This window comes from Sturnus vulgaris, chromosome 3, assembly GCF_052056855.1.
Source record: "Sturnus vulgaris isolate bStuVul1 chromosome 3, bStuVul1.hap1, whole genome shotgun sequence".
Classification (NCBI taxonomy): Eukaryota; Metazoa; Chordata; class Aves; order Passeriformes; family Sturnidae; genus Sturnus; species Sturnus vulgaris.
This window is the reverse complement of record NC_142245.1, coordinates 81,115,139-81,135,954: the sequence shown is the minus strand read 5'-3', so window position 1 is coordinate 81,135,954 and position 20,816 is coordinate 81,115,139. Positions and strand designations below refer to the sequence as shown.

At 36.1% G+C, this 20,816-nt stretch overlaps 1 protein-coding gene across 4 annotated transcripts in view; it reads right to left on the bottom strand.

Moving 5' to 3' along the window:
• Positions 1-3,108: 3,108 nt before the first annotated feature.
• The window catches only part of CEP162 (centrosomal protein 162), a 41,858-nt gene continuing 24,150 nt past the window's right edge, over positions 3,109-20,816 (bottom strand). For all 4 annotated transcript variants that reach the window (XM_088162084.1, XM_088162081.1, XM_088162082.1 and 1 more), the window contains 13 exons: positions 20,194-20,421; positions 19,418-19,552; positions 18,400-18,512; positions 17,535-17,640; positions 16,695-16,821; positions 15,673-15,836; positions 14,163-14,267; positions 12,864-13,088; positions 11,109-11,779; positions 10,155-10,296; positions 9,842-9,940; positions 6,910-7,044; positions 3,109-5,232 (listed from right to left, as the gene is read on the bottom strand). In XM_088162084.1, the coding sequence (XP_088018210.1) occupies positions 5,014-5,232; positions 6,910-7,044; positions 9,842-9,940; positions 10,155-10,296; positions 11,109-11,779; positions 12,864-13,088; positions 14,163-14,267; positions 15,673-15,836; positions 16,695-16,821; positions 17,535-17,640; positions 18,400-18,512; positions 19,418-19,552; positions 20,194-20,421 (2,469 nt within the window). In that variant the 3' untranslated portion in view covers positions 3,109-5,013. The remainder of the gene's footprint in view (positions 5,233-6,909; positions 7,045-9,841; positions 9,941-10,154; positions 10,297-11,108; positions 11,780-12,863; positions 13,089-14,162; positions 14,268-15,672; positions 15,837-16,694; positions 16,822-17,534; positions 17,641-18,399; positions 18,513-19,417; positions 19,553-20,193; positions 20,422-20,816) is intronic.

Below are 20,816 nucleotides of genomic sequence, written 5' to 3'. Positions count from 1 at the left end.
GGCTGTAAGTGTCGACTTTCCTTTTCCCAAATTTAGGAAATCTGTCTTTGAATATGGCATCTACTTCCTGCTGAGACACCTCAATAACTATTAGCTATCTGATCATTAAACTTTGAAGCTCAATATTGTTCTTGCTAACACTTTGTGGGACTTGTAGTAAACGGGGCTTTTATAGCTGATTTCTGGATGAGTGAGCTGCCTAAAATAACATTTAAGCTATTATTTTTTATTTTTTCCTTTGCTGTGCTTGAAAACAGCAATGCTGCTTTAAGGAAGGGCAAATCCATGTGGAATCCATCTCCTTTGCAACTGAGAAATGAAGGGCATTTTAAAGGCATTTAAAATGTTTCATAGATCATTTAGGTTGGAAAATGATCTTTAAGATCATAAAGTCCAACCATTAACTCAGCACTGCTAAGTTCCCCTCTAAATCATCTCCTGCTGTGCCACATGGCTTTTTAAAACCTCTAGGGATGGTGACTCCACTGCTTCCCTGAGCAGCCTGTTCTGGTGCTCCACAACCCATTTTGGGGAAAAAAATCTCAAAAGTTTCAGAAGTTTCAAAATAATGCAAACAGGATTTTAAAATAAGAAGATGCTGCTATTCCATGTAGGTTATCCTATGCTTTTCTTCTGCTACCTTAAATCTCAGTGGCTTTTCTCTGGGTACATAACTACTACTTTGGGGAGAAAAAGGAAGCATTTTGTGTATGAATACTGGTGATGACGCCTAGATGAAAGGTACTTAATAAAATGAGCCAGAGATGACGCCAACTTAATTTACAGCACATTTAAATTGCATAGTTAATATCCTTCTGCAGCATGTATTAATCCTGTAAAGCTATTTAAGTGTTTGGTTCCTGTTTCTGTTCTTTCCTGATGATGATTCTACTTTTTTCATCTTATCTCCCTTCTATATATAAAGTCCTTCATGCTGCTTTTCTCAGAAAAATAACCTGTCAGTCCCTGCTCTTGAGCTCCCACACCACTTCAGAGACATTGTGGAGTCTGATTCAGATTTTTGCTCTGCCTCTGCCTTAAAGCAGAGCCAAATGCAAACACAAAAATGTTCTGCAGTCTTCAAAAGCATTTTAAGGCTGTCCTTTTTTATTTTTTTCTTCCTTTTTAAGAATAACAGACATATTTTGCCTCAGGGGAAAGGGCAATATATAGCCTATTTAAAAAAAATAATCTTTTCTCAGAAAATCAACTCATTGGTGCACTAGAAACAGAATACAAAGTGCTCTGATCAGAGTAATCTTCAAAAGGAGTACTTGGAATTTAATGTGCTTGAAAGTGGAATTTTGGTGAGTTTTCTTAGTGCTTGGCCTCAAGCCTCTTCTCAAAACTCAGCATAAAAGCATCACCTGCAGTAGATTTAACTGCAGAGAGACATAGCTCCTCTAAACCAGCTACATATGTTTGTTTGCCTAAACATGTCTTGTATTCTGTAAGAAATTAACTTAGTAAGTTATTTATCCCAGTTTTCAAAGGTAAATACTTGCAGAATGCTTTTCTGTGTAAACAAGTTTTAGTTGTGTATCTTCAAAACAAAACAAACCCCTAAAATCTCTAATGTAAAATCAGTAAATGCCTGCTCATAGAGAAGAGAATGGTAAAACTGTGACCGTCTCTATTACAATCCAGAACTATGCAGTCTTTGAGACTGCAAGGTGAAGTAAATAAGGTATATTTATCATGAAATTAAGTATTTATGCACCTGAGCCTTTGACCTTGAATATTGTAACACTGACACACTGATATTTTTTACCACTTTTAGCCTTGGATATTGACAGATAGCAAGGACAGCAGAGAAGAACCTTCTACCACACATTCTCCAATGAGAACAAGAGTTGGAGGCCTGTGATTGCTTGTTTTTGGATGAGAGGTATGTAGTTAGCTGTATGAAAGGCTACTTTCAATTCAGAGATATCACTGGATTTCTGTTCAAGAGTCAGGGCAGCACTTGATGCTTGACCCCTCCTCCCCATTCCCTGCAGAAGTGGATTTGCACAGCTAGTGCTGGTATACTTGCCCTTTCTCCTTATATTTTCCCGAATAGGTTAAATATGGGATAGAGGGCAGACTTCAAAATGTATTACGTGCTATCAAATAAAGTCTTCACTCACAATAATCTATTTAATTTGCTACATGAACAATTCTGACGTATTTCATAGAACTTGAAATGGAGCACACTGCTGCTGTATCTGCCCCAAGTGCTGTGATGAAATCTGATACTTTTCTGCAAATCATGTTTTCCTCTTTTGAAGCAATCTAGGTCACTGAGTCACCTAGCCAGCTGTTCACGAGATTTCTTAAAAGCTTCAAACATGACACTTCAAATTATTATGCTCCAGCTGCTTTGCTGTAAACACATGAAATCCAGCTAAGCATTAGGCAATGATTTAAAGACATTACACTTGATGCTTTTAATCAATCCATTATGCTGCCACCTGGAAACGCATGATGAAACAGGATGGCACAAAAAGATGAAAAATACACGAGGAGTATATAATTATATAGATTCTTGAAAGATCACACTGAAATCCTCAGAGATTCAGTAACAACTTCAGAAGAGAACTTAAGACTTGCACCTTAGTTCTCTAAAAGCACACCTGAGCTGCAGCCATTCAAGCCCAGAGAGAGTCTATTAGTGTCTAGAGTGGCCACTTCATGGTAAATGCCTAAAAACTGAAGACCATGCTTCAGTGAGTGTACAATTGCATAAATACTTGTAAGAAAACGGTACAAACCATCTGATAGCTTACAGTAATGGTAAATAATACTGTCCCTGCTCAGTAAAACAGAGAATTTAATTTCAACTATGTAATATATAAGCATTGGCTGATAACTGACTGTACAAATTGTAAAAACTGTTTGAATGAACTGCATGAACATTAGGGCATACATGCACATACACGAGAGAGAGTTTCTAGTGACCAGAAATGCTTCCTTTAGGATTCTTGTCCTAGGAACCTCCATCCAGGACCTGGCCTCTCTGGAAGCACAAGGGCTGCAGTAGTTGAAAAAACATCTTTTACTTCAGGTCACACATTTTAATATGGTGTTACATATTTAGTAAATTGTACAGGAAATAAATTAATTGAATTTATTCAATTTTTATCCTTTTTATTTGCAAAACAGACCCAAATCAAGAAAATGTATCATATTTACACACAGCTGATATTTTATATACAAAGCATTTTTATATTTACACATTTTATGACTATAAACTAATGCTTTGTTAGATGGGGACAAAATAAAAATACTGAAAATATCTGAACATGGAACAACCAATATTACCATATTAATTGGCAACCAACCATCCTTTTTTAATTACTATATATATATATATAAAATATATGTGTATACAGGCTCATTTCATGTTTGTGTATGGGCCAAAAAGAAAAAAATCCTTAAGTACTGTCTATGTCTATATGGTATAATTTTTATACTCTTCTGTTTTTTATGCATGCTCAGCCACATGCTTGTATGAGAGAAAATGCACATTTACTAGCTGGTCCCTGAAGAACACGATACATAAACACACATGCACAGACCTGAATTATTTCATATCTGACTTAAATGCTAGTTTCAACCAATACTGCAGGTCCTCAGGGTCCTAAGGAATACATTTTAGCTTTCATCTTCTCTTTGCCCTAAATAAGTAAAGTCGATTGAGATACAACCTCAATATATGTGCTTCGGAATTCTTAAGGACTTGCAGACACTGAAACTTCAAACTAATACTGCACTGATTTATTGGGAAAGCATGCCTTCCAACCACAAAATGGCTATCATTTTCTTTATTGAATTTTCTTTATTTTTAATTGCTGCTTCTTGCTTTTAGCAGCAGGTTTTTCATCTATGTTATGTGTAATAGCCATGCTCATCATCCCCCCAGTCTCCTCTCTGGAGCAGTGCAGCTCCTATGGCTTCAGAGGTTCCTAGGGCAACACTTCCTGGAGTGATGATTCTTCTTTCCCTTCACTGGGTCCATCTCTTTCTTGAAAGAAGAGACCAAAAGTGCAACACCCTGCCATGATGCCTGTCAGTTCAGCAGAAGGTTACCTCCACATCTGGTATTTTGTTCTGGTTTTTGGTTGGGTGGGGTTTTTTTTGTTTGTTTGGTTGGTTTTTTTCCCCGCCCCCTTTCCTAACTTGCTCAATATTTTAACTCTAAATTTCCTCACCTGTACACCTGAGCTTTAGCACAGTCTTCACATCTGACTGGTCTCTTTGTCTGTCAAGATTACCTACAGAGGTACTTAACTGTCAGATCCTGAACAGCCCACTGTAAAACCTTATCAATACAGCCTTCCCTTTTAAAGGGGACACCAATAACTACTCTCACACTGTACTTTATAGGTCTTTTCTGTATCTGCCCTGTAAGAACTTAGCTAGACCCACTCTGCCATCAGTCTTACCAGCACAATTGGAATGATCTGAAAAAGAAAGAAAGAACAGCTTGAATTTGACCACCACCAGGGAATGCCTGCTCTGTTCCAGCCCTCCAATCATTCACTGAAGTGGAAAGGGGTTTTAAAGATAAGGGAAGGAACATTATATGAATCGGAGGGAGAGAAGCAAATGTTGTTCCTGCCCTGTGGAATGAAATACATTAATGCTATACACTAAACATACAAACCAAACAGCTTACTACTCAAATTTTTCGCAAAGGAATCGCTATAAGACAAGTTAGAAATCCAACTTAAAAATATTCAGACATGTTCTACAGTCTGTGAAAAAGGAAATTTTTCAATGGTAGTTGAATTTATGGAACAACCTCAGTATTCTTATTAAAAAAAATGTAAATTTATTATTAATAAAATGGAAGACACACAGTATGACTAGAGTATTGTTCAATGCAAATCTGCCTCTGGACATGAGAGATTGCAGCGAAGATCAGAATGCAATGCAATTTATACATGTTACAATAATAATTTTCAATAATATTTTCTGTACATAACTATGAATATTAAAATTCTGCTGCTCTACTTAACTACTACCAAATCATGTCTTCCAACAGCTGTCTGTCACTCTGAACCCACTGGAATCAGGTGCAGGAATAACAACCCCTTGCTTCTGCAGTTCACGTAAAACATCTAGTATTGAATCCAATTCCATTCGAAATTTCTCCAGTTCCTGATTCTTCTGCTGTGCCAGCCTTCGCCACTTCTCAACCTCCTGGGTTTGCCTTATTTCAGAAATGTGCTGGGTCAGTTGGGTTGCCTGTAAATCAGAAGAAAGTCAGCACCGTGACTTCCTGCACCAATACTCAGCCAGTGCCGCCACTTTGCAAAAGTCTGACAACATAATTTTATCTGATGCTCAGTATCAAAGTTGAATGCTCACATCAAGTGGAAGCAATTTCTTCTGAATATTAAAAAAATCATTCCAATAGCAATGAATTCCTTTAAATATCTGCATTAATGACAGAAGGGTAGAATTGATTATTGACTAATGAGCCTCAGGAGAACTTAATTTATCCTCTCCAAAGCAGCAATTAAATTTGAATATTTAAGACAAAGCTGAGCACATAAAACCCTCTATAAATCAAAACTAACTTTTTGAATTGCCACTTAAATGTGGGAATTAAAATAACACTCTGCCAAACAAACTAAATCTCAATGACATGTTGTAGCTTACTACTGTACTTTTAAAAACCACAAGTTCTATGAATTATCAGAAATTGTCCTGTAGTCACAAAGATCTCATGCTGCTGCAGATAAAGGCTGAATAACTTTAACACGAATCCCTGACATAATCCTATTAAATTACACAACATAAGAAGTGTGATAAGATATCAAAATCTCCATACCACAATTAGTTGTAATAGATTATTTAAAGAAAGCCTATCACTTAAAGGCCATAATTATCATATTTGTAGGTTGATACTAAGGATAACCTGTTAACTTCATGCTTAGCAATTTCCTTTTCTACACTATTCATTTTGATATAATGCATTTGGGCAACTTGTGCTGATGGTTAAAGGAGCAAAACCTGTACAAAACAAAACCCAAAGCTTAATACATATCAAGGGCAGGAGTACCACAAAAAGATGAAAATATTTACTACTAATTATGTATACTATTATTTCTTTTTTAAAAACCTCAAAATACTACAAAACATCTTAGTAAATACTATTGGTATTCAGTGGAGCTAGATCACAGAGCAGGAAGCAGCAAGAACTTTACTTAAATGGTAAAGACATCCTCACACTATATAAAACCAAATTAATAGCAAAAAAAGAACTGTATTACAGTCACCTGTAGCAGGACAGAATGTGAACAAAAATAAGAAAACAACAGTGGCAACAGGATTTGTTTTTAATCCAGTGACTTGTTTTATGCAGGTCTTTTCGAAAGAAAGTATCTGATATAGAAATGTACAAGAACAAATCATAGTACAACAAAAAAATTTGTACATTAGAAGTATATTCCTTGAGATTTGCTTTTAAACTTTAAAATAAAAGAAGGTGTTTCTATACTTTTAACATAGCTTTTCTGAATACGGCTGCTAGGACAAGATAATTACAGTTCAATTGAGGAATTGAACTTAGAGGAATTGAACATAGCTTAGACTCTGCATTCCAAACTCTTGTCAGTTTTCAGTAGCTCACTTTCATTGTGGAACTGAAGTATGAAATAATGATATTGACTCCAGAGGTCACACTGTCCAACCCTCTGGAACAGCAAGGCCTTCTTAGACCAGGCTGCAAGGAAGTTACAAAAGTAATCTTAATTACCACAGCAGGGTCGAACTGACCAGGCCTGCAGGCAAAGACAGAACCATGGCTGTATAAAAGCTACTTCCCACCTGCAGTGTGAGCTAAATAAGCCTGAATAAATACCACAAAATTACAATTAAATAAATAAATTGCTCTTGAGAAGTAAATGCAAAGTGTACCTTTTGGATTTCATGCTCTCTTTCTGCATGTCTGCTCTCTATATGCTTGATTTTCTTTTCCAGGCACAAGAAATGTTTCATTTCAGGACTCTGGCTCTCCCTAGCCTCTCTCAGTTCTTCCAACAGTTTTGTCACCTATAGTCAAAGAGAATTGATGAAAACTGTTATCATTGTGTTAGGCAGTGTATATACCAGATTCCTTTAAAAATGTATTCGCAGTGTTTAATCATTACATTCAAAAGCTGTAGAAAGGCACACATAAAAGAGAAATCTCCTTTGTTCAAAAGCTTTAACAGGGACTCAAGGACTTATATTAGGATTTTTCATTTCTAAGAAGTAGCCTGAAGACGTGATAGTCTAGTCTCTTTGATAAATCCAGTCTTGTTAATGTCATGAAGGGATTGTGTTCTGTCGCATTTTATACTTCATACAATAAAACGTTAACAGAGAATATTATGATTAGATGTTCTTACACAATCCCTTCTCACACCCAAGATAAAGACCAAATATAAAAGATACCGGTGTATTTCTAAGGACTAAATTAATTAAAGACATGCTGTTAAGAGAGGACTACAAGCCTGCATGTAAGTTTAACAATTACCAGGTAAAACCAACTAGACAATGACTTGAAACTGATTTCCTAATCCTCTAGAAATTCAGGGAAGTTTTCTTATAAAACCCTACTGGTTTATTCTCATTCTTTGCCTATTTTAAGTAAATTGATATTCCTTAATTTAACATCCAAAGTATTTTTTGGTCACTCTTAATGTGTATAAGTAAACTAAGAAAACTTTGACATCTTTAACCTTTATGACAGTCCTTAGCTCCCCTTAGCCAATATATTTGAGAGCTGCTAAACCTCTTCAAGCACTCGGCCATCCTTGGCTCACTGCTGTGAATTCAAGTAGCTGGAAGCACTGTGTCTCTGTAAGATGTTGTCACTCTTACTGAGAAGTGACTCTAAGGCAGTTTACTGTTGTTTCCATTTTAAGGTGGCTTTCTAAAATAACGAGGCCTATGTCAGTACATTTTTGCCTGTCCATTACTCCAGCAGCTTTGAACCTGTTCAGCCACGTTCGTCACAGGAGGAGAAGTCTTTGTTTCAAAGAGTCTGTGCAACTGACTGTCTGCTGCTTGGCTGCTAAGCTCCCCCACTGAAGGGAAAGGCTGATGTGTGGTATCTAGTATATAATTAAATACAATTAAAAAATCATAGTGGAAAGATCTCACAAGGGGGAAAAAAGCCCCAGGAGAAAATGGGCTCTGTGTATTTTGCCAGCAACAGAACCACATAAAATACAATGCAGTGCTACATGCAAGCTCTTATGGAAAAGAAGTAGTCAGTTAATGGAAAACATCCATGAACAGCATTTCTGAGATTAGAATTTAAATAACCATCTTCCACGAAGCCTCAGGACAAGCTTTGTCTTTTTGGACGAACCACCATTTTAGACAGAGGACTCAGTCCTGTTACCAGTGAGGTGCTTTCCCCTATCACCACTACTTCCATTTGCAGGTTTGGCTGTCTTCTTTTCTCAGCAAAACTTATTTAGCCACTTAATGCTTAAGATGTACTTTAAAAGCAGCACAGAAACTGTGCTGGAGGCAAAAGCAAGCCTTTACATAGATATTTCTCTGTACAACCTTGCAATGATTTCTCTAACAAAGATGCTCCTTCACATTTTCTTAAATACCAGCACCTTGAAGTTGGCCTCTACCATGTGGTCAGATTGGATGATCACTCTCTTAAACCATGACTGTCAATAATCTGTAAAGCAGTCATAGAGGAAACAAAAACATTTGTCTCATTGTACTCTTCCTCTGTTTTTCCAGGAAGAGTATTACATATACTGACTCCACTGGAATGAAACAAGCTTTGTAAGGAAAGCCAACATCTATATGAACCCAAAGTCTCAGACTCTATTCTGCAAACACAGAACTTGTTTAATAGGACATCTTTTTTCTCCCCCTACAAACCCACACTTTTATACAAATACATCACAACAGAAGTGGAATTTTGCACGTGTAAGATAAAATACCCAGATTAATCTGAGTTTAGTGAGATTAAGATTAATCACTTTTAATAACCCTTGCAAGTTAGAGTATTATCAAAATTAAGGTAAAAGTAGTGATGTTCATACATCAAGGAGATGGAGAATGAAGCATAGGCAGAATGCTGAGACAGGCTACATCCTCCTCCTGAATAGGAGGTGGCAACAAAAGGACTGGCAGTACTTCAAGAACACGAAAAGCATAGCCAATGATTCTAAAAGCTTGAGCTAGAAGGTGAACAGCAATTTGACACAACATTAACCCAAAAGCAAAGATAAGAAAAAACGTAATTTTTAAATTATATGCTATTGATAGAAGATTAGGAAAAAACCTATATACTTTTCTCAAAACCATTGAATTTCATAACTTTTATAGCTAACTCTCTTCTTAAGGCACATTAAGTTTCAGAGATAGCAGAGGAGAACGCCAAATAAATAACTGCCTAAGTCAGTTTTACGGCAATGGAGAATGAAAAAAAGAAAAGCTTTTGAAAACAGTAATAAAAAATCCTCTTAATAAAGAGGAATAAAGAAAAAGTCCTGTGGTCTATTTACCACTACCCACCATAACTCTCAGAGGATATGAAAACCTGGATTAACCTGTTGATCAAACTTCATACAGATGTCAGACATTTGAAACAAAATAAAAAATATAATAAAAAGATTAAAATCAACAAAGGTCAAAGTTCTGTGTTCTGTTCTGTGTTGTTCTCCTGGTCACACTAGAAAAATCTTGGATTCTCAAGGATAATTGATGTAGAAGCAACTGATAAAGTTTTTGTTTCTAAGACATATTTCACTATTTATTACTTGAGACTTGACATGAATTAGGATGAAAACTCTTATTAGACTAAGGTACCCCCATTGAAATTTAAATATACCTCTTTTTGTAGGAGTTGCTCTCTTATCTGTGAAACTAGAAGAGCTTCTTGATGTCTCTCTTGTTCACCAAGCTGTTCTTGAAGATGTTTTATTAATATCTACAGAAAGTTTAAAAATACTTTGTCATTAGCATACACACTCATGACAACATGTGAAAACCTGGGCAGGAGAAGTACAAAAAAAATAAGCAGCACTGAGAAAATTGGGGCTGCTCAGCCTGGAGAAGAGAAGGTTGTGTGGAAACTTCATAGCAACCCTCCAGTATCTGAAGGGGCCTACAATGGAGCCAGAGATGTATCGACTGTATCTTACCTCCTGTGTTGAAATTCTGTTCTTCAGTTCAGCTACTTTAGAAGTAGAATGTTCCTTTGCATGCTGGCAAACAATCTTCTCAACTTCTCTCTGGTGGGAAGCCTTCAGAGATGCAATGTATTCTGCTGTGTCTTCCTGCATCCTGAACAGAGCAAGAGAAAAGTGAGATGTAGTAAAGCAGCTACAGACAGATCTTCAAAAATGCAGCAGGTTCTCACTTGAACACACTAAATAACAAAAATGTTAAAGGTGGCATGTCTTTGGTATTTCATAACAAAACCTTGCAAGACAGGACCATTACTTCTATTGCACTGAAAGGAGGAAAGGGTGGGAAACCTACAATGGTGGATATGTGTATTATCTAACTAGAGGCTGTTAGGATAAAGAAAATTCAGTGCTGGCTCCTCTTATTAAAACAGCGTCAAGAAAACACATGCTTTTTAATCATAATGCAGCTGTCTTCTTTTAGGTATCTATTTTAGAAAAGAATGTGTTGCAATCTAAATATGCCAATTTATTCTACTTTGATTGTGAAGGGATGTAAAGGAGACTAGGTGAAGTATAAGGTTTCTACAGTTGGCCAAGTAAATCCCACTGAAAGCATACCCTACGTTTGAAGGAAGGAACATGGACCAAATATTAATGCTATACAACACAAAGTATCTAAGATATGATTATTTACACTAAGTTATTTTAGTTAAAAGCATAAGAAATTGCAGTACTAATAAAAGTATGAATACAGGTTTGCCTGTAGAAAGAACTGTGACAATGCACTGCTTAAAAAAAATCCTCAAAGTAACAAAAAAACCCCCAAACCCCTCCCAAAGCTAGAAAACAGTACAAATGAAGGCATAAGCAACCTTCACACATGGCTGACAAATTACTACTGCTACTTCAATCCTATGTTTGCCAACACTTTAAGAACGTTTTTAAAGGAATATGTTGAGCATTTACCTTCGTATGTTACTTTCAGAATAAGCCAGTGCTGCTTGAGACTTCACCCGCTGCTGGCTCATTTCTAGGGACAATCTCTCCAGCTCTTCTTTCAGATGTGCATTTTCTTGCAGAACTTCCGAGAGATGAGAATCAGAAAAGGTATGTGGCTGGTGTATTTTGTCATCATTAAAAATGCTTAGACAGGGTTCAGTGTTGTTGGAATTCTTTCTATCTGTTGCTGAGGTATTCTTTTTCAAGACCTCTGTAGAGTTTCCATTAGTGTTTGTTTTATTTCTCAAATTATTATCAGACAACATCATCATCCTTTCTTTTTGAAGTTTCTCTACAGTTTTTGTGAGGTCTTGTATTTCTTTATTTTTCCTTACTAGTTCTTCATTTAGTTTTAACAACCTGTCTTTTGTGTTACAGTGTTTTATCTTAGAGTCCATGGACTCTAATTCTTTATTATCATTTTTACTTCTGAGTTTTAATTGGGAATTTTGACTTTTAAGATTTTCGATTTCTGTTTGGAGGTTTCCAACAGTGATCTGATGGGTGTCCTTTAGATTCTGAAGCTCCTGTTCAAGTTCTGTAGAAGTGGCTTTATCACCATTCAGTTTTGGTGTTTCATTCATAAATTCATAGGCAAGTAGCTGCTCAAGCTCTGCAAGTCTTTGTTCATACTGTATCTAGGAAAGCAGAGACAAAAAAGCAGTTGCAGAAGTGTATTGTTATTATTAGCTCTTCCTATTACTCTTTAAAGTTACTGTCCATCTGAAGGAAGATTTCAGAAGCAGGATACAAATCATGATTACTAACAAACTACTCAATCAGTTCAGAAATTAGTGAATAAAATAATTAAATCTGCTGTAAAACAGAATTACTCAAAACATTTACGACAAAATAATCTAATCACAATGGATGTAACTATGGGATAGAAAATTATATTGACAAGAAAATATTTCATTTTTATGTAATTGAGTTGTCTTCAGATGCTACCAATGTTAATTTTGTCATTATGTACTTGTTATATGTCAGCTGGTAGACATTCATGTCACATGTTCAAAATTGTATTTCACATTTTTCAAAACATCTTAATTTTTAACAGAACAGATATTCCTTTTTATGTATTTATAAGTATTAAGATAGAAGTATGAATTCAGAGAGATGCAGGATCTTTCCTCCTAATGAGCTGAGGAAACCTTAACCTTCTCCATTGCTTGGATGGCCTTTGAGGAAAGTGTGATGAGCGACTCGTGGAGAGAAGGTGGAACAATTGGCCAATGCTTTCCTTTCTTGCTCATTAAGCACCTGTGCAGTTCACCTTTTCCTTGAAGTAAAATGCCAGACTTCCATGCTCCTAACCTGAGTCTTCAGGCTTATCATCATGTAATTTTTGGATAGCATGTTTAGTGGTTCCCAATGTTCCCTGCAGAAGTACTCAGTCAGCAGACCTTTGAAATCACAGCCTTTGGTACAGCAAGGAATTAGATAAGCAGCTACTCTGACCCACAGAGTGAAAACCACTTACCTTAATTGTAAGAACTGAATTATTATGCCTCAAAAACATGTCCACTTTGTTTCAATACTACCCTAGCAATTTCAGTGCTATTTTTATCTAAGGTGCTGAAAGTACTGAAATTCTGGTTCTAAATTCCTTGAGTATTTTTTTCCTTGAATGTGGTCTTTGCCTTCAGTTTTAACCACTACCCTGTGTTAGACTCCAGTTGCCTTGTGACTGTTACTTGCAAAAGTGGACTACTCAACTTTTACCTTTATTTTTTGAAACTGTTGTTCCATGGCACGGAGGCTTTTCTTAGCTTCATCATCTTTACCTTCAAGTTCTGTTTCTAATTTCTTTATTCTTCTCTCCAAAAATTCAACTGTGTTTGTTTTAGCTGAAAGATCATTTGTTTTCTCAGCAGCAGCAGCAGCATAAATCAAAGCAGGCAAAGAATTTGGATACCTTCTTTTTAGAATTCCTTCCATTTCTCTGATCTATTAATAAGAAAATTAAGCCAAAGGTCAAAAAACCCAAAGTTCTAATGAAAAGGGAACAGAAATAAGTGACAGAATGTCAATAAATTTCATTCCCTTAAGGTGGAAGAATGAAAACTATAGATGCATATATTGAGAATTATTTTATATTCCTCCCATTTATGTTTTTGTTTACAGAAAAGCAAGACTCATCATCTCTTACTGACTAACTTACACATGGTCTTAAACAAAATACTGCTCTGGTCTTCAGATTGCCTCAACAGTCTAAAGAAAGTCAAAAAAAGGGATTTGAGTATGGCTCTGAATACTGTGACTATAATTTTTTCTGGATTTGCATTCACATTCTATTTTTCCAACTGTTATAGATATTTCATAGTGATATTGGAATTATTCTCCCAGTAACAGAGATTATATTCTCCAAATATAACAGAGATATTATCCCAATAACAGATTATTGCCTTTTATTTTGTAGTCTGTAATAATGTAAAACTAACACTTTGCATGCAACATTAATAACAAGCCCCTCTCTTATCTATGGATAAGATATCCCTATCAGAATTCTGCAAAGGCTCTTGCCCATGAGTCCCACATCCCTAACTAATGCAACTACCACGTCCTGAAATTCAGGAAGGCCCACTTCCACTTGATGTTTCTTTAGTAGAAATATGGATCTTAAGGTTTCCACTCCCCCCAGTTTTCATGAATCTTGTAGGAATCCAACAGAATTGAAACCCCTACTCTTAAATCAGCTTGGTTGAAATTCGTTATTATGTTAAGGAATTACTGAAGGTGGACAGGAGCCTTAGAAGATAAACAGCAAGCTTTGGTTTTTCCCTCTTGCCCCTTTTGAAGACACTCTAAACATTTATTTTAAAAGAGATATCATCTTGTCAGAACATAGTAGCAAGAAGCACTCTAAGTAAATAATTGCAGCTTTTTGTGTTTATGAGTGTTCAATAACACAAGTTACTTTATCACAGAACTTCATGCTATGCTTTATTCTTATGAAAGCACTGGGGTTTTAAGAGACCTTATCTGAAACAAAGGTTAAAGGAGAGTTCTTTTATTGCATACCTGTCGCTCAAGATCCTGAATTCTTTTAGCATCTGCTGCTCTGTCTCGCAAACGTTTCTTCTGTTGTACACACTGATCTCCTGCTTCAGCTCTGAGCTTCTCAACCTGTCCAATTTACAGGAAGACAAACTGAAATATGCATTCAGAGACATTGCCCTGGAGTACAAAAGCACTTCAAACACACATGATACAATTGAAGTATTGCGCCACTTAGAAACTCGTAATGGTAACTTCTGTACTAAATGATTCTTCACACTCTTAACCCACATGACAGCTTCCTTCTCCAAAGCAACTTAAACTAGATATGGAAATCTAAAAGAGAATTTCAGCTCTTGGACACTCTTGTCTTCATACCAGTAAAACTGTTTCTTTCTTTCATGCTGCCAGTATGCAGGCTTGATTAATAAGCTGTCATGTAAAGTATTACAGTACATTCCATGCTTCAGGACGAGTTTAGGAAATGGTTTGTGATTTGCAATGCTACACTATGTCATGAGATATAGAAACAGCCAAAAGGCAACATTATATTACACCTAAATAAAAGCTGAGTCCCAGAATCAGGGGAAGGACCTGGATAACTCATGTTCCTGCAATCCCATGAAATCTGGCTATAAGGATTCAAAGCTATAATCTAAAATTGAATTTCTTACCTTTATTAGCCACTATGATCTCTGTACAGAGATATTATACCCTGGATATTTAAAAATATTCCTATCTTGAATTCTATCCCACATTGGTAATATTAGCATAAGTAATGCATTTTTATGTCAGCATTTTTTAGTTTGACTGATTTAATTGTTTCAATGAAGTCACAGCTCTAGGCACCAGAATTTTTAGACACCAGTCCTGCCCAGAGAAAATGGCAATAAAAATATTTTCTTTCACAGGAATGATATCTTGATCAAAGTTTGATACGATGGTGTCCGTCCCTGGATGCTCCTTCAGAAGCACCTCCATTCATCTGCTACCTCTCTAATAAACACCATAAAAAAAATTTCCAAGATCTGTTTAGCACCGGTAAAAATTTTTATTTTTGTGAATCTTAAGTCCAATGTACTGACAAGTAGACAATGCAAATCTCAGCAGTATTCAAGATTGGTATACTAGATAAGTTCGCTTTATATTTTGAGTGTTTTGGGTTTTTCCTCCCTACTACAGTAACTAGGGATTTTTTCCTAGAAAGAATTTAGAACTGGTACTTAAGAGAAAAAATTGTGTTGCCTAAGTTACTGTGGAGCAAAAAGGAGGAAAAGAGAATGAGAAGAGGGGTGTTCCTAACTTTAAATTTAACAATATACTTCTTTCCCTTAGGTCAAGAAATTTGAAGGTTTTAGGTAAGGATGTTACTTTTGCTCCCAGAAGCATAGCCAGATGTCCAATATAACCTATCTAATATACAAAAAAAAAAATAAAAAAGGGATTATTATGAAGGAAATAATTACATTACACTCATCATGAAAAAGAAACTATTTCCAGTTCCAACTTCTTAGATAAAGCTAGATATTATCACCTCTAGTCTTAGTTTCTCAATTTCTTCTCTTGCATCTTTAAGACGGGCAGCATCTTTATCCAGAAGATCTTGATTTTCTGCATACCATTGAAGTCTTTTTTTTAAATGAGTAATTTCCTGTTTGTATGATTCTTCCATAACTTTAAATTCGTAAGACTTCTCACCTACATGAACAAAACATTCTTAGAATTGTTTTATTACTAATTAGGTATTGAAGGAGTAATTAGACAACACTGTCTTCCTCAGCATTTTTTAATACATTTAGCATTTTGACAATACTGTTACTGCAGTAGTTTTAAAACCAGATCCTAATTTGGATTTTAAAAGTAGCAATATTTGTAAAAAACCCTTTATTTCTCTCATACATAGCAGTGGCCTACAGTTCACCACAGAAAGTATTTAAACAGAATCTTAGGGTGATCTAGTCTTGATCATGCTCTAGTAAGCAGACCTTCGGTATGAAGATGACAACATAGAATATATGCTTAGATGTATATTGATCACACACCTCCCATTTAGGGATCAAGCATTTTCAGAAGAGACATGGAGGTAAATATTACTGCACTTAGCATTTGTGATGCCTGACACTGGAGAGAGTCCAATTTTGAACCGTCTCTCATTAATTCAAACTGGGAAAAGCTCTGATTAAAATGCTGAAAAAGTACCAAGGCGTAAGTTACAGGTAGACTAAGATGTAACACATTCTTTTCTTATGAACAGAGTTGTCACATAATTGAAATTAGCTGTTTTCCATGTCCAGTGTAAGATGGGCAAGAAATCAAACTTAACAGGCCACAGCAAAGAGTTTGGTAGGATACAGAAAGATACTTTCTAATAGAGTATCAGAAGTACTGCAGCATGTCCTTCATTGTACGCTTTTGTTAAAAGTTTAGATAATATTTGGAAATGCTCTAAATGCATTTCATTAAGCAATACTTCAATAAGAAACAAGTTCTTGTTATGTATTTATTTACTGAAATGCAAAGTAAGCAAAATAATTCAATAAAATGAAGGTGCTTTACTTGATGCAGATGCAATCTGGACTTTCGCTAAATCTTTCTCTTTCTTGGCTTGTACCAAATCGACCTCAAGAGCTTGCTTATCTTGTTTTAGACGTCTTATCTCTTCTTGTAATTTAGCTTCTTCTTTCTGGGTTTTAGAGAAAACAGTAAAACATGAAAAACTAAATACATAATACGATGCAAAATCCCTGAACGTGCCTTTTTATCATACAAAGATTAAATCACAACACTTGCATCTGACCACAGCAACAATAAGGTCTTTAAATTATTCTCAGGCCCTGCTATAGCAGAAAAAAACCTCAAACCCCAGATTTTTTAAGTCTTACTTAACTGTCACAGAAGTAGAAAACCTCTGCCTTTTGAGAAGGTCAGTAAAGAAAATGGCTTGACTTACTTCTGAGACTGAAGACTGTAGGTTAAATGGACAAATGTATTGTCCAACAGTTTATCTTACTACATTCTACTTCTTTCCATTTTCTGCAGGCAGTCTCTCTTCTTTTTGCTACATATGAACACTAACAAACTTCAAGACCAAGTAGGACAAAAGGTCTCAGTGCCAGAGCCACCTCTAGAGACGGAGCCCCTTGGTCTTAGGTATGCACATGTACAGCAAAAATCACCGCGGGGGCTGAAATTTTGGGAGCAGCCAGTAAACAGACTGAGTGTCTAGGCATGTGCATGTAGGTATGTTACTGGTAGCGAGCTCCTATCCTGATCTGCTGAGCAGGCCACGTCACGCCTGTGTGCATCAGGCCACACGTTCCCAGCAGTATTATTTGTATTTCTGTGCTACAAGCAAAAGCACTACTCTGTTATCTTATAGGCTTGGTATATACCTACCCGTGCTGCCCGAAGCTCTGAAATCAATTCTGTGAAACTCTGATTTCTGGCTGTTTCAGAATCCTGCATGATTCGTGACTGGTTATTAGTCTTCTCTATCTTTTCTCTAAACAGCAACAGCAAAAGCAGTTATGCAATGTGGTGATTCAGCATACTATCAATGCCTACTGAAAAACAATCAGAACTCCCTGCCCCCCAGATTGTACCACAAAGACAATCTGTGCAAGTTCAAAACAAAAAGAGAAGCAAATATGCGCAACATTTGTATGTAAACAAAATTCACTGTAAGGCAAACTTGTTTATTTGGACTACACGAAGGAAATAAAAATCTACCCTGCATCAGTAGAACGCATTTACAGACCTCTCCAAAGCAAAGATCTGTAAATTAGGAGTGCACACAATTACTAGGTTATTTTTCCTCATTACTAGCACAGGATGCAAATCTCATAGGACCTACAATGTAGTGAATAGAATGGTTTTCCCACTAGCAGAACCTCTTGTGACCCTTGATCTACTGTCTATCTTACAACAGCATCAAAATATCTTAACAACATCAGCAGAGCCATAATATCAGAAAAAGTGCAGTATAATGTATTATGCATTTTGATATAAATAAGAACATTGAAGTATTTCCCAAATGGAAGTCTCTGGTCTTCTCACGGGTTTGCAACACCATCAAGAAAACAAAGAATTAAGTGCCCATAACCAACACAAATCAATTCTCAAAAGAAGAAACAAACCCACAAACCTGAGAAACACTGGAAAACATGCACCTGATAGACTCTGCAATGGTTCTTCATAAAAAAACCCCACTGAACAGCAGAAAACTCCAAAGATGTTAGGTCAGATATGTAAATGAGCCTACCTTAAGTGTATTAATTCAGACTTTAAGCACTGATTCTCCTTAAACATTTGTTCCTCGATTTTTTTGTTTTGGATTTGTAGCTCTTTCATTTGTTTGTATAACCTCTCATTTTCCTAAGTTGAGGCAAAGTAAAAGCATGTTCATAAATTACAGTTTTCTACAGTTATAAAACAATTTGCTATGAATCATATGGTTTCCCTGCTGAAACAGTGGAAGATAACACTAAATATTTCATAACTCAGCTTCTGAAATGGATATCTACTTTCATTATCTACAGTCACATCCAAGTGTCTGCTCACTCTGCAGGAAGGAGCTACGACAGATCCTCTACAAACTATCCCAACCATATTCTAAAAATGTGCTCATGGTTGAGTGCTGATAGATCAGAGCTCAGCCTGCCCATGCTCCAGTCCTGGGAACACAAACCATCGTTGGTTTGGGATGCTCACAGCCATATTGGAAAGATATGGTGTTTGTATCAAGGAATTATGCTGAGCATCAGCTGGAAGCTGGTTGAGCTACCTACTGGATTTTACAGCTGCAAGTATTCAGAAGGATTATTAAGCTTGAATTATCTATTTCTCCACTTGACTAAGTAATACAAATCAGGCACACTAATAAGGTTACCTCAAAATCTGCTGCTCAGATCTTGAGAAAACCATTTTAAAACTCAAAAGTTTTTCAGATTTCTAATGCTGCTTAAATGTACTAATTTTCAACGACATTTGGGCAAAAGGTTTGTGGTTCTTCATTGATCATAAAGTATTTTCCCAGCTCTCAGCTGAAAAGTTACCAATTTTTACAATATAGAATATTTACATGGAACTGTGGAAAAACTTAGTCCAAACTAGACATGTGAAAGACTTTTTAAATCTGCAATATGTTTGCCCTTCACACTCAAATTCCATCCACTTTTTAGAAAATAAGGTACCTGTTTTCAACAGAAAAGTAATAACCATTAAACAATTTTGTTTCTGCAACTGTATAGGACATAGCTCAACATGATGTGTGGTGTTACCTGTTGATAACCTTGGATAATGACCTCTTGATCTTCAATCTCTTTTTGTATTTGTGCCAGTTTTTCCTCAGTTACAGGAATTGCTGCTGCATGGGCCCACCTCTTCTCTTGGGCCATCTCCTCCATATTTCTTAGCTTTCAGAAAAAGACACATAAGCAATAAGAAAATTTTGCTAGCAATATGGAATTTTCTATAAGACTACAATCTAATCTCTTCATTAAGGTATGAGAGCAGACCAAAGAGTAGCTCTTACTGGAGTTTTACAGAAACATTAGGAAAGAGAGAAAAGATACAAAATGTTTGGGGAAAGCTAGAAGTTTCTGTTCTTATGTGTCTAGACAGGAGGGTATGTTATGAAGCAGGGAGTTATCCGCAACAAGGGTATAGATGAATAACTCTGGGAATATTTCATAAAGACAAAGCGCAACATTGAAAAATGCATCAAGACCTATAAACAACATCTCAGCACACAGTACTTATCTATTACAAGTGGTATCTGTCAGAGTGAATTAAATCTTGCAAAAAAACTTGCTGCAGGACTCCAGCTAAACAGCACAGTAAGGGAACTCAGAATAACATGGTTTATCTCCAGGAAAAAGAAATCATGTCTTACAGGCAATAAATGTACTAGCAGGTATGCATTTATAAAGTTGCAGTGTCTGTGTAAATTTGGATTTTCTGCTCATCAACAACTCATGTAAAGTAACATTGATTCAATTTTGAGAAGCAATGTTTCTTCTCTTCTATAGGCACAGGATACAAGATGATAAAGTACCTTACTCTGAAGAACATAGTTTTCCTGACCCAGACGGGAAAGCTCCTTTTCATGCTGTGTTTTCAGTTCCGCTACCTTGGCCTCCATCTCCTTCTCTTTTTGTGAAAGCTTGCTGGCCAGCTGCTGAATCAAATCCCGAGCTGTGTTCAGGTCCTCCTCTGCTGCTTGTACTCGTTTTAACAAATACAGCTCTCTATCACAGCTTTTGAAAGGGGAAAATGATAAGTCCTAGGGTAGACAATTCAAGGAAACATTACACTGAGCTGATTGTTTATCAGAACTCTATTCAACAGTTTTATTTAACTAGTTTATCTAGTTAAATATCCCAACATTTTAATAGCAAAACATCCCACATTTATTTCAATGAGCTACCTTCTCATTTGCAAAATATATATGAGGATAACAAGACAAAAAAACCCAACAAGAAACAAATAGATCACATATGACAGCCACTATATTGCTACCAGAATTGTTCTATTATGCATCTTACATTTAGAAAAGCAGCAATGCTTCAGGTATTCAATTAATAGCTTTTTTATGCAGTTGATAAAGGAGAAGGAAAAACCATTATGGCACTGTAAATTCAGTCATCTTGGAGAAGTCAGAAGATACTATTAAATATT